At 32.5% G+C, this 13,985-nt stretch overlaps 1 protein-coding gene across 4 annotated transcripts in view; it reads left to right on the plus strand.

Moving 5' to 3' along the window:
• Positions 1-13,985, plus strand: part of mindy4 (MINDY lysine 48 deubiquitinase 4) — a 56,301-nt gene that overhangs the window by 30,688 nt on the left and 11,628 nt on the right. For all 4 annotated transcript variants that reach the window (XM_069191201.1, XM_069191202.1, XM_069191200.1 and 1 more), the window contains exons 9-13: positions 1,521-1,609; positions 5,521-5,622; positions 5,927-5,990; positions 6,425-6,490; positions 7,330-7,397. In XM_069191201.1, the coding sequence (XP_069047302.1) occupies positions 1,521-1,609; positions 5,521-5,622; positions 5,927-5,990; positions 6,425-6,490; positions 7,330-7,397 (389 nt within the window). The remainder of the gene's footprint in view (positions 1-1,520; positions 1,610-5,520; positions 5,623-5,926; positions 5,991-6,424; positions 6,491-7,329; positions 7,398-13,985) is intronic.

Below are 13,985 nucleotides of genomic sequence, written 5' to 3' on the forward strand. Positions count from 1 at the left end.
TAATTGAATTTATATACAATATTAAAACAAATGACAATGCAAACTAAAATATGAATCTAAACTAGAGAATCAAACTTTATAATCAAATTGACAAATAGGAATAATATGAATTGAAACAAATAAAATAATAATTTAATAAAAAATACAAATAAACTACTGATTAATACATTATGTGCATGCTGAGATTTTATGCCTATGAAATATTGGTTCATTTAATTCTAATTTGAAGACAGATTTTTTAAAAATATGTAAATGATAGCAGTTATAAAGTTATCAATTGAAACCAAAGTTACCAATAAGTAAGTAAAAACATTTTCCAGTTCTAGAATTATTATTAGTTTGAATAGTAGTAAAGCTGGTGCCATCAATAGAACATCAGTTAGTAATATTTTCTCTACTCTTTCATTATTAGTGATTGCTTCATTAAGAACTCCAAGAAATTAAAACATAACAATTATTGTTTTTATGTTACAAAAACATTTTGGAATGTTTTGTAATTTTCTATGCTTCACAGAGGAAAAACAAAATCTGACTTTTCAAACATTTTGTGTTGGCTTTATAACCTATCTGTGATTTCACTAGGTTTCAAAACACAACACTCTCAAAATGTAAATGAATAACCGTATTAAGGCAAGAATCCAAACAGTTTAAAAAGCTTTTCTTTTTCTCTGCTGGGGGTTGGTATTCTAACCCCAAAAAGTGGATTAAATGCCTTGGCATCGCTTTTTATGTAGATCTAGAGCAGACAACTCCATCATAGAGTGATGTTTTAAATAAGTCTTAAAAACAATATTTTCAACCACAGTGATGCTTAATATCAGTAATGTGATATTTTTCATCAGGTTTGTTAATGTACTGCATTACATAAAATATTTTTGTTAACTATTGTAGAATTCACATAAAGTGAAATTCACTTTACAAGTAGAAAGGTGCAAACATTTTTTCACTTTAATATCTGAATTGTAAACAATCAAAATTTAAATCTGAAGCCTGGATTAAAAAAAAATCAATTCTAATGACCACAAGAAAATTTAGGATGATTACGCTCCATTGAATTACCTAGATCAATAGCTGTTGTGCATTTATGCCTTTCTGGACAAGTCTATTATTGCATATTATCAGGAAAGGATATATTGTATTTCTGTCTATTCAATTATTCAACAATGTCTTCTGTATTTAAGCACAATTTTATGTAAGTTGTTTATAATAAGATTATATTTATATATGATAATTCTAATAATAATAATGCTACATAAAGATGATAACAATTTCAATGATCATTTATCATTGAAAACAATGTTTTAATTAAAATGTATGTTTTTAATCTGAAGTGTTTTTTTATTATACAGTATTTGTATTGTATTGGCACCATGTTTTTTATAATCAAATTGCTAATACTGCTTTGATTTTGCTGAATATAAAATTGTAATATGTGACTGGAAAGGATTTTAAATATTAAGGGAATAAAGTATTCTTAAAACTGCAAAACAAAGTGACAAGAATGTCTCGCTTTTTCTAAGGGTGGCCCTTGTGGAGTACTGGCATCTGTCCAGGCCTGTGTCTTGCAAAAGCTTCTGTTTGAGGACACAAGCACTAGCTCTGGAACCAAGTGAGTCCCTGCTTTACCAAAACATTACTGAACCTTCTCACACCCTGATCAACACAATAGTAAGAAGCCTTTCTAAGTCTTGTATTGTAGGACTCTGACACTTATACTAAAAGAATTGTCTATTGATTTATTCTCGTTCATTGAGCCAGGGTTCTAGGGGTATTGGAAGGCAGACATTGTCAATTCACAATGACATGGAAAGACTAGCTTTTTATCAGACCTGGTCCATTTTGATCAAATGGAATTCAGAATGAATTTATTTATTTATTTAATCTTTAAATAAGGCCAAATTTGCTTTGCTCTTTGTGTTATGTGATGGAAAAAGACTGAAGTCACAGGGAATTTAAATAAGCTTTTTGTTACTTTGTATTGTGTGGGGTCTTTTAAAGTGAAACATTAGATATTTGCTAAAGATATTTGATTTGATAAATCAAGTAGACTATTAAATTGCTATTTGAAACTATATTTAACTTTTTTTTTCAACTTTGAAAAATTGTTGCATGGTAAAGTTTCAAAATCAAGAGTTTTGGTAATAGTTGTTCATGGTATTCAAGTTTCTGTAAATAACCGATTCCACCTTTTATAACAAGGATGGAATTTGGTTCATGTGCAGTATATTTTTTTGTTTTATTTAGTATAAGTTTCAGTCTGTGAATTTAAATATAAATGTAAAATTCTGTATTCTGTAATACTCTTTGAAGCACGCCGCAACTTAACAATCATGAGGAAAATTCTAATTTCTTTAGATATTTCTTGTGTTGTGATATAGACACATGACTGTTACTTATTAAAATAAATGTTATTTATTTCCGTATCTTTGATTTAAAATATGTACGATATCATTATAGGTAATGCTGGCTTTACGTGTTATGATATCCTACTATTAATCACAAAGCTAGAAGAGCAAACTACAACCGAAAGCAAATTATGAAATAAAATCAAATTGTCACTGAAATAACATTTTAATTGTTTTATCGGAATAAAGGATATGTTTATAACCCATTTTCTAGTATAATTTGTACTTTTCAGAATGTTAGAGCATTTGTTTGTCACCTGATGGTTGTTACTATGTGTTTATAAAGGTAAAATGAATACTGATTTAATGTGCCTTGATTTCAGTCTGTTAAGACGTGAAATGTTTTACTTCAGAGAGGCTTTGTACTTTCTATAGGTACTGTAAATGGGCACATATGATGTGATTAGCTGTTGACCTTTTAACCTTGAATGTCTAGCCTATTGAAAATCAGGAATGAAAAAGGAACCAATATATCCTGCCTCTCAATTGAACAGCTACTCATTGTGTCACTAAACTGGAGACTGAACTAAGGCACTTCAGATCAATTCACCATCAGTCCTCTTTAGTGATAAATTATAATGTGGTGTAGACTGATTTGCAGATTTACACTTACAGAAATTGCAGATTACACAACAGAAATAGAAATCATCTATTTAGAGACAGAAATTATCGGCCACGGTCTCACAGAGATTAAACAGCTCTACAAGGACCGCTGCCGTGGTAGAATTCTAGCCCTCACAGAGGATAGTCACCACCTCGGGCATGAGCTCTTCACCCTACTGCCTTCAGGCAAGAGATACAAGAGCATACAGACACTTACCACTAGATTCTTTAATAGCTTCTGCCCACAAGCAGTGTGATTGGCAAACACATTTGGCCATGCTCCTCAGACCACACCCACACCATCTACCTCATTCTAATTTCTTATTTATTGCATTGTTTACATTCAAACTGTTTACTTGTTTACTTGTACATTGTCTACTTTTTATTTCTATAGTGTCTTGATGCACTGTCTGCACTTTTTTTTTAACAATTGAGAGACTTTCTGTAAGTAAGAATTCCATTGTACTAGTACATGTACCGTTTACATATGGCAATAAAGTTCAAGTTCAAGAAATACAGTGACTTAAATCACATGTGTGGGTGTGATTGCTAGATTGCTTATTTATCAAGCCAGCGATCAGTACTGTATAGCATACATGCCATAAGTAACTAGAATGATCATTATGAGTGATCTGTGTAATTCTAAACTCTGAAGATACTAAGTAAATGCTGGTTACAGCAGGGAGAGTTTTACCTGACTCAGAGTAAAGCTTACAATGTGTGCCACTGATCATGTTAACATGTTTTACAATCAAAGAAGCAAAGATAAATGTTCACTACTTTTACCTCACTTGGGAGAGTTGAATTTGGATTTGTTCAATATAAGGACTGTGCCACTGCTTTGGTCAGAAAGCAGAAGGGGTTTGTAAAGATCATTGAGGATCAAATTGCCCACCTAATAGTATAGTTTCATTGCATTATTAATCAAGAAAAGTATAGAAATGTGATGACTATAATGGCACGGATAGTGAATTTTAATGTTTTTTTTTTCTCTCTTGATGCAAAGGCAGCTTCAAGATCTGCTTGAGGGGGTGGACAGTGCATACAAGGGCATTGAATTTTACATTAGTGTTCATTGGATAGGCTGTGGGAACTATGTTTGTTTTCAAAGAACATCAAAACTACCCCAAATTGCATAGCACATGGGTTGTACATCCAATGTTCCTGACTGATTTCACTGCACCTCTAAATGAATTCACCAATTTTTGGATCTTGAAAGGCATTTTGTGCAAAAATCACGGTTTGTTTCTTAGGAGACCTCCTTAAATTAAAGAGCTATTGAAACATTAGTGTCAATGTTGGCAAGACTGGAATGTACAGTACATGCAAGAATTCACATCACAATTTATCTGTCAATTTTCAACATTTCCAACTGTTTGGCATGGATTCTCTAATCAAATTCTCAAATGAAACCAGACCATCCACGTTGATACTAGCAACATGGATTTGACAGCGTTGAAGAGTGTTTAAGATTTTGAAATGTAATTCACTGAATTACAATGTTCAGACTTACAATCTTTAAAGTTTAGGCATCTATGACACTCATTTGAGGCTACCAAGAGTGATCACAGGGTCTGTATTATTACTTTTTGGGCATTGCAATTTGATGGTTTGAAGTAAAGGTAATTGGCTTTTTAAGTGCTTTCAGCATTTGGATCTACACACCTCTGTAAACAGAGGTATTATATTTCACAAATGAAGTAATTCCTTTGTCCTTCTTGGATTTAGTAATCTATTGAGCATTCATAGACATGTGCAGCTTAAAGTACAAAATACAAACCCAAGACTGGAGAACTAGAGAAGGAAGGGCAAAGATCCCACTGAACAATAATGATCTGCATGTTAATATTAAGCAGCTAAAATGTAGATAGGATTATTATTGAGAATAAAGTATCAATGTCATGCAGATCTGTTAATAGAAGTGAACCAGTTATATTCTAAATAACTATTGGCAAGCCATTTCTGAAAGATTGCAGTGATTAGTTGACAATAAATTATATTCCAGTGATAATATTACTGTATTGCTGTTTCAGAGATAATCTGAATTACTGTTTTTCACTTAAATGAAATTATAGTTGTTTCTGGAGCTTTGAAGTAACTTTATGAAAATTAGTAAGGCAAATCATACTTTGTGGTTATTAGTAGGATTTGTTGCAGGTAATCTACTGAAAAGGGAACTTTTATAGTATTTATGTAATTTTGTTGTAGTTTGACTTGCATTGTTTAATTGTGGTCAGTACAGTAAACACAAGTCAATAAAAGGGACTAAAAATTAGGAAAACCATAATTATTATCAAACAAAATAGTGGTTAAATTTAAAACCACAAGTGTAACTGATTTTAATCTATGACATCTAAAATGACATTAAATATATAAAATGCTATGTTTTCCTGATTGTATAAATAATTCAAATAAAATCTTTTGACATATAGACATATTATGCATTAAATGTCGGTAATTAATTTGAATGCAAAAAGGAATACTATGCTAATACAAACTGTTTTCTGATCAGAAAATTGCAGCCTTCAAAATCTACGAGAACCAAGTGTCTTATTTTAGCTGTTGCTGAAATTTTATGGCGAGCTGGAGAAAAAAAGAGGGCTACTATTGCAATGTAAGTTATATTTTTAATATTAATACTACATCTTTTAAAAAGACTTCCTGCATTTTTAATACAATTCTGCTTTTTGTATCGAAACACTGAATTTATGTTGAGTAAAAAGTATGCATAATATAAATTAATATTCCTACAAGATGTCTAAACACAATCTATTGGTTAAATATCAGTTAGCCTATCTGACTTCATATTTGCTATAAGTTCTTATGTATTTTGTTTTCTCATACATACGGTTACTCATGGTTATTTCATTCTTGTATGTTCTATTTTGTTCTCTTTTTTGTTTTATTTGTTGCTACAGATCTTCAGGCAGAAAACATTTTGTACCTGCTGGAAGATATAAAGCAGATGGAATTTTAGAAACGGTGCTTATTTTGGTTTTAATCTTAAAAAAAAAATATGTTTTGATATCAAGAAAAATACGAATAGATCTTAAATTTACTGAAAAACAGTGTTGTGCAAGTAACATATGTAATGCATTTGTAATCTGACTAAAATAAAGTCATTTTCCAAGCTTCACAAGAAGAAGTATAAGTTGTGTGGAACAGCTCAGTATTGCAATAAACAAAAAAGTCCTGGGTCATGTACACAATAAAATCATCTAAGAATCTACCTATGTGTATCTGCATTGTAGATATGAGAAGAGTCTAAAATCAGAATCATGTGTTTCAAAACCAGGCTATACAGGTTGGAATTGTTTTTTTTTATTTCAACACTTAATATGTCGTGTATAGTTTTATTTTATCATGATATAATGATAATCTAAATAAGATGATAAATTGACTTATATGCTTTTCAGATAACACTGAATACTGTGACTAGTCTGGAAGACCTGAAATTGTTTCTGAATGAGAGTATACATCAGGTATTGTACACTACAAAAAAAATGAATATCTTTTTCTAACATGAAAATGATTGTGTTGGAAATGTCTATATACGGATGTAAAAGTGCTCTCTCTTATTGTGTTTAAAGGACATCTCATCTACCATAATGTCTCACATGTTGCACAAATCGCATATGTCCATGAAAAGCAGCTCTTTACACTTATTAATTTTATTTATTACTACTATAAATAGTGATGATAATATTAGTAGTAACCATAGGTTTATTAGTGTCATAATATTCTTGGGTTGATATCAAGTTTGTTTATTTTTCTTGTGATAGTACTCTGCAAGTACTATCAAGTAAAGGTCAAATGGATTTCCTTCCTGAGTGCTAAAACCAGCATTTTCAAAAATAAGCACAATCAGGGGAAATAGTGGATAGAATACTTCCCTCCCAAGACAAATGAGTGATGACCCATGAGCAACCTACAATCGCTTATGTTGGAGAGGGAAACCTAAGCTTTCTGTTTTGTAGATGGACAAGAACTGAGTTCAGTTACAGTAGCAAATGTTTATAAATGTGCTTGTTTTCTCAATAAGTGGCATGTTATGGAGTTCATTCACTTTAACTAAAAAGTAATATTTTTGCTTTGGAATGGACTATGGGGGAGTGCAAGAGGTTAAATTAAATGGTTAAATATAATTTTACACAGTGTCAAAATGGAATGTTATGAGCTAGCAGTCATGCCTGCCATACAGTCTGTGTGCCTGTATGTTACACTGTTATAGCTCTTAACTTGTGTTGTGTTGTAGTTACTTTTTTATTAATTGGTTGTTTTAAATAATATTTAATACAATCTTTTTTTTCTCTTTTTTCAGTTTGAGCTGGGTCCTTCTGGATGTATTTTACTAACCATTTCAGCAATTCTTTCCAGATCCATAGAACTGTAAGTAATTTAAGCTTTATACAATGCTTAACAAGCTTAAGTGTTTAGATATCATGATTAGTGTCATAATAAATCACAATAAGGTGAAGTTTTGTCAGTTACATTATCCTAAAGTGGAACACATACCGATACGAATATGTATTGCACATTCCGAATGCAGTACCACAATATTACTTCTCAAACCTGTTGCAGAATGTATAAGAGTAATTGCTGAAATCTGATGGCATAGGCCTTACCAAACACCCACAAACACCATAAAATGGGATAAACCTTCAAAGACCAAATACCAATGAAAATGACCAGAAGTAATGAGATATCAAAGAACAGGACAAGGACTCAAAGTGTGAAACAGACTTCTTCATGAGCATGTACTATACAGTGGAGTGAAAAGGTAAGTACACTCCATTAAAGGGTCTTTTTAACATTTTTGGACAAAAGGATATTTGATCATCATTTCAACAAAACTGTTAGATAAAGGTGATCGAATTTTTCAAAATAACATTGAAAAATCAAATTTTGCACTCATTTGTACTACTTAAATCAATAGAAATCCAATTTCCTTGTGGGGAAAACGTTAGTACACCCCTACCTTTATCATTGGATCAAATGCCTAAAATTAGAATCAAGTGCACCAAAACAGGTGCAAATGAATAGAACATCATTAGAGAGTAACATGGAGGGCACTGCCTTCTATAAACATCAGAAACGTGTGATCTGGTTTGGTTTTAGCAATTGAGGTATATGGCTACATCATGTCAAGATCAAAAGTTCTCTCTGAGGCCCTCAGAAGAAAGATTGTTGATGCTTATGAGTCTGGGAAAGGGTTTTAAAGCCATTTCCAATTTTTAGTCGATCACTCCACTGTCTGAAAGATCATCTACAAATGGAGAAAATTGCAAACCACTGGCAATCTATCCAGGCCAGGTCGTCTCACCAAATTCAGACCAAGAGCTGACCAGAAGATGCTGCAGGAAGTCTCCAAGAACCCCAGGATAACATCAAGGGATTTATAGGCAAGTCTTGCCTCAGTCAATGTCAAAGTGCATGAGTCAACCATCCGAAAGAGACTGCACAACTTTGCCCTGCATACGAGGTCAGGAAGGATGAAGCCTATGCTCTCAAAAAAGAATATAGATTCACGACTGAAGTTTGCCAGACAACACCTAGGTGAAGATCAGGACTATTGGAACAATGTGCTCTGGACGTATGAGACAAGGATAGAGCTGTTTGACCAGAGAGTACCTGAGGAGAATGTGATGCCATATGTCAAAAACCAGAAGCTGAACCATAAGTGCACATTACAACAATGACCCAAAACACTCAAGCAAATCCACAAAAGAATGTCTCAGAAAGAAATGGAGGGTTATGGAATGGCCAAGTCAATGGGGTGTACTTTTTTTGTCCACAGCAGACAATTGCATTTCTGACTTTCTGACAATTAGTTTTGTTGAATAAATTATTGCAAAGAATAATTTTCATTGTTATTTGTTAAATTAGATCACCTTTATCTATCAATATTGTTGAAATTAAGATCAAATATCCATACATGCAAATATGTACCTTTTCATTGGGTGTACTTACCTTACTTTACTTTTTCACAGCACTCTATACAGTATATGTACATTTTCCTGAGTTGGGAAACCTTTGCAGTGTGTGTCTGCTCTGCAGCACAGACCCAACACTGGGATGATTCACCCTTTCATCAAACTGGGATGATGTGCTTAGTGGATTATCGCAGGGACTAGGACTACTTCTCTACTTAATTTAAGTCAATGACCATGATTCTGGTATAGTTAGTATTACGGCTGGGCGATATGGCCAAAAATTTTCATACCAGTCGATATAGATAATTATCACAATAAATGTCAAATCATTATTTCTTTCAAGTTTAAAGGCAGATGTTTTCTCCTGAGTGAAAGTTGAAGAAACCAGACAGTTAATTGGTAAATTAAACAGCTCTCTATTTTAGGAACACAACAAACACTTGCCAAATAGCAGAAACATTAAACAAATCTGAGGTAGAGAGTATTCAAGTCTTTTTTATGTCAAAATATGCATGAGTAAAATTTACAAAATAAATATCTTAATAAAAAAAATAAATACTGGTGTGTGATAAAACACACATAGAAGATGGTTCAGACAGACTGCAAGTTTAAAGTGCTCTGTTTTATGTTTGATCGTAAAAAGCCAAAATATCTCCAAATTACCGAAGTTGAATGACCTTTTCTGTCGATGATGTCATCATCCTTCGAGCTGGTCGTTGGCAGCATAACATTTGCTTCAGTGTCGCTTATTTCTCCACTCTAACTACAATCCTGTCAGCCACCACCGTGTGGGTAAAGAACACCATGTTAGCTGCCCGGTCTGCAGCACTTTATGCGCAAAGCATAAACATATATATCGAACATTTATGTAGTTGTAGTTTGCTAATCCAGAGACTGCAAGATTATGTTGTGTTAAAAATTTTTACTTCCATATTCCCTCTAAATGTTCCCTCAGAGAGAAAAACAGGGACATGATTTCTCAAATCTCTGAAACACAGACATGTATGAGTGCCTTTTTATAGCTTAGATGTAGCCCTGAACATTATCATTCTAGAATGTTTGACTGCAGATCGCAATTCAACAACTCAGATGTCTCTTTTGCAGACAAAACCCATCTTTACCAGTTTTTGTCAGTTAAATCTGACGTTTGTTAAAGTGAAGTCTGTTGAAACGTGGGTGTACTGTAACTAAAAGCTTAATTGATTTATCTTAAGCCTAGGCTTTAGACACACTTCATACATTCCCAAATACTTAACAAAGGATATAGAACATTTTAGTATTAAAGCAGGTTTTCTGTTATGTACTGTAGCATCTTGTCAAGTTTAATGAGCCCATGGAGTCAGTCTTTGTAGTCTGGTTCATTAAGTGCAAAATACCATAGATTATGGTCAGTTGTACTAATACAAACTTACTTTGCGTTCAATGTCATTTAAAAAAAACTGTCAAGACACAAAATTACAATAATATACCAATTTACTGATATTCTAGGCACATATACAATATGAGTGTGTAGTGTATAACAATAATAGACAATAGTTTAGTGTACAATTTATAATTGTTATTGCATGTATGTCATTGTTTCATAAGGGAACATGTACTCTTGTGTATTATAACAAAAAACTGTTATTTTCCCCCATGTCTTTAAAAAGAATAAATCGGTATCTGTTCTAAAGTGTTTATCATCTTAATATACTCTGTAAAGATTGGTATAACTTAGCTGATTTATGCATCTAAATGTTTAATACCATTTAAATTTTAAAAGGATGTCAAAATGTTTTATAATAACAATCTTAATTTCAGTACACATTATAAGGGATTTTTGTCATGATAAAGATTATATGTTTAATTTCAGTTTTATACTCTATAGAATATATATATACTCTATAGTATATATACTCTATAGAGCATTAGAATCACACATATTCAATTTCATTGTGAAGCATGGAATTAATATAGTATATATGTAATTTGTTTCTAATGCTCTTCTGCAAAGACTTTGGAATATATTACTTTTGCTGTAACTTAAATGGAGGAAAGATTACCAGTAGTGAGAAATGCTGGGCAGTGTCAAAGTTTTCCATTTACCCTGGGAGCAAGATTAGTTTTCGTTAATTATCTATCAACCCAGCAGTTGTTTCCGATGTGAAATCCAGGCATATCTTTCAGAATTCCAAAAATACTGGATAATGTGTGGTTTCTATTGTTTCATGCCTGCTTGTGTAGTTCCAATTTCCAGTTATTGTGTTTGTAGCATGTTCCAACATGATGTAATAGCAGGGCCGACACTTATGGGATTGTTAAAAAGTGGAATCTCATGTGTGCCGAGAACTTCCACCAATTTTGATTGATGTGCCATTTCTAGTGAGTTAAATATTCAACAGATGATCATTTTATCATAATTTTATCATATTGTTACAAATGTGGGGTTAAAAAACTTGCGAAAATCAGGATTTGACCGAGGGGTTTAGTCAATAAGTGAAATAATTATTCAGAACCCCCAATTGTAAGTGATTTCTCTAGAATACATGTGAACAGATGGTATAATAAGAAGCATGTGAATTAGTTTTTCTCTGGCATATCTTTGGTAAGAGGAGTAATAATCCAGGCACAACTGGTTAAAAAAAATACTTATTACAATGACACCAGACAAATACTACACTACACACAACAAAACATACAAAACACAAGGCCTAACATTCTGGTCACCCAGAAAATCCCAGACTGCTACTAAGCATTAAACTCTTGATGCCTACAGAGGCCACATAAGAGGTAGGCTACCTTCTAACTAAATACAATCTAACCTGCAGTTAAATCTCTCTCTCTGCACCCCAGATGCCACAAAATATATGCAAGCCTATATCCCTATCCATTAAAATGCACCCTAAGCAGAAAAGACAAGAAAAGAGAATGTCATGCTCTCTTTAGCATGGTTCTAATACTTAGCTCCAGTCAGGTTTGGTTTGGATGATATAAGTGCTCTTATATTGTGTGTTTCTGTACTGATCCTTGACAATCATTAATCTACAACTTGCCTAGGTATACTTAGGTAAACTTTACAATTGAAAACTGAAGGGGCTCCTCAGACCTTAGAAAACATCTGTAAAGCTAGAAGTGTTTGCTCTTCCAAGTGTCACAAACTTTATCTAAAATCTAAGAGACACTTCTCAGTCACCTAAAGCTGTAACACTCTTTTGTTTAATTGTAATAAAGGTGTTAACGTTATTATCTGTATCTAGTAATTTCTCTTCAGCTTCCATTTATTTCAGTGTGTTTTTGCCAGTCTGAAGAGCTGCACATTTCCATTATTTCAATTAACACAGTTCTTTGAGAAGAATGTATTGAAAATGTGTTTTAAAAAAAACTTTTCCGGCTTACCTATTTAATACATTGGCTTTTGGTAGATGAAAAAAAAAATCTATATGATCTTTTCCATTACTGCAATGCTTTATATCAAAGTGCTTCTAACACTTTCATTAAATGGTTACATTTATCTTAAGGATATTTTTGCTTATATTTTAAGACTAGCCAGATCTTTCAAGTATATCTCACAAGTTGTATGCCTTCATTTACCATTGAACCCTAAAATACATTTAAAGATGGTATTGCTGGTTTAAGGACAAGTAAACAATGTTGCATATTACACAAATTAACAACTATCCTCAGACTATTGGTGGACACTTAAAATCTATGAAAGGCTATATACAGTATGTGCTCCTTAAACTGTACTACAAACATTACAGTTGAAGTACAGCTTTTGAGAAGACAATCATCAAGAAATGTTAAAACTACAATCATTCATAATTATTTTTTTAACTTAGTGAACTAATTTAAAAAGATCTCTAACATATCTTTTATTACTGAAAATAATTATTTTCTATTGCTTGAGAGCCACTGTTTTTGTCACCAAGAGAGAACTTGTAGGCCTAGAAAGCCTATAGAAAATCTTCTGCCAAGATTTACAGTAAATATAACATAATTTAATATTGACGACTGTCACTCATTAAAACAGTAGTTACATATGTACCAATAATATTTGTCCATCAAAGTGTACATCAAGCAAACTGAGTTCAGATTTATCAGTACTTCATTAATGTAGTTTTAATCAGTTTGAAATGTCAGTCTGCTAATCATAAGAAGGAACATCAGGAAAAGTACTGATGTACAGTACAGCAAAATAGGTTTTTAAATTATTTATTGCCACATAACAATAGTTGGTGGAATTTGCTTTCAGTACAGCAAGAGAACACTGATGAAGCTGACAAATATGTAATTGGGAGAATATTAAGGTCCATTGTACATTTTACAGGGAGCCAGTTCAATGTACACAGGACAGGAAATATATCCTGAAGAAGGGTACTTTTACTTAGTATGCGACCTGCATAATTCTGGACATATTACTGAACAACAGGTGCACCCAAGATTAAAAAACGACTGTTTCCATGATCATTTTAAATTTTATTTTTATCACCATTATCAAAATCCAAAACTACCATAATCTGAACATATCTTTTTCTGTCAAAAAAGTCTAAAAATAAAAAATAAAACACAAACATATCATTATTTCACTGCTTATACACTGCAGTGGTATGGACCTTTTGTACTAATATTTTGAATAATTAATGTATATTTCTACACTAAATGCAGCACAAATATAATATATTCCGTGGTCTTATGCAATCAGGTTTTGGTTGGTGATTTAAAAAAAACTGGTTTACATATTTTTCAATTTAAAGATATAGATATGTTAAAAACACCCACCAAATGTGGACAAGTGCTGAAATTCACCAGTAGCTGGCAAGGTGCCCAACTGCAGTGAGTAGATCCCATAGGTACCTTTAATTTAATGTAATTTGGACAACTACACAGGGAGAAAATGGTGTACAAGAAAGAAACTTGCAAATATGTGTTACATAATTGATTAGTATGCTTACTTGGTCAAGCTCTTCAAGTAAGAATACATAGGATCATTACTCCTGTGACAATGATTATCACCAATGTCTGCAACAAGTCCTTCATCTTAAAAGTCTTTGCTGTTTTTTTGTTT

Source organism: Lepisosteus oculatus, chromosome 6 (genome assembly GCF_040954835.1).
Source record: "Lepisosteus oculatus isolate fLepOcu1 chromosome 6, fLepOcu1.hap2, whole genome shotgun sequence".
NCBI classification, from domain to species: domain Eukaryota; kingdom Metazoa; phylum Chordata; class Actinopteri; order Semionotiformes; family Lepisosteidae; genus Lepisosteus; species Lepisosteus oculatus.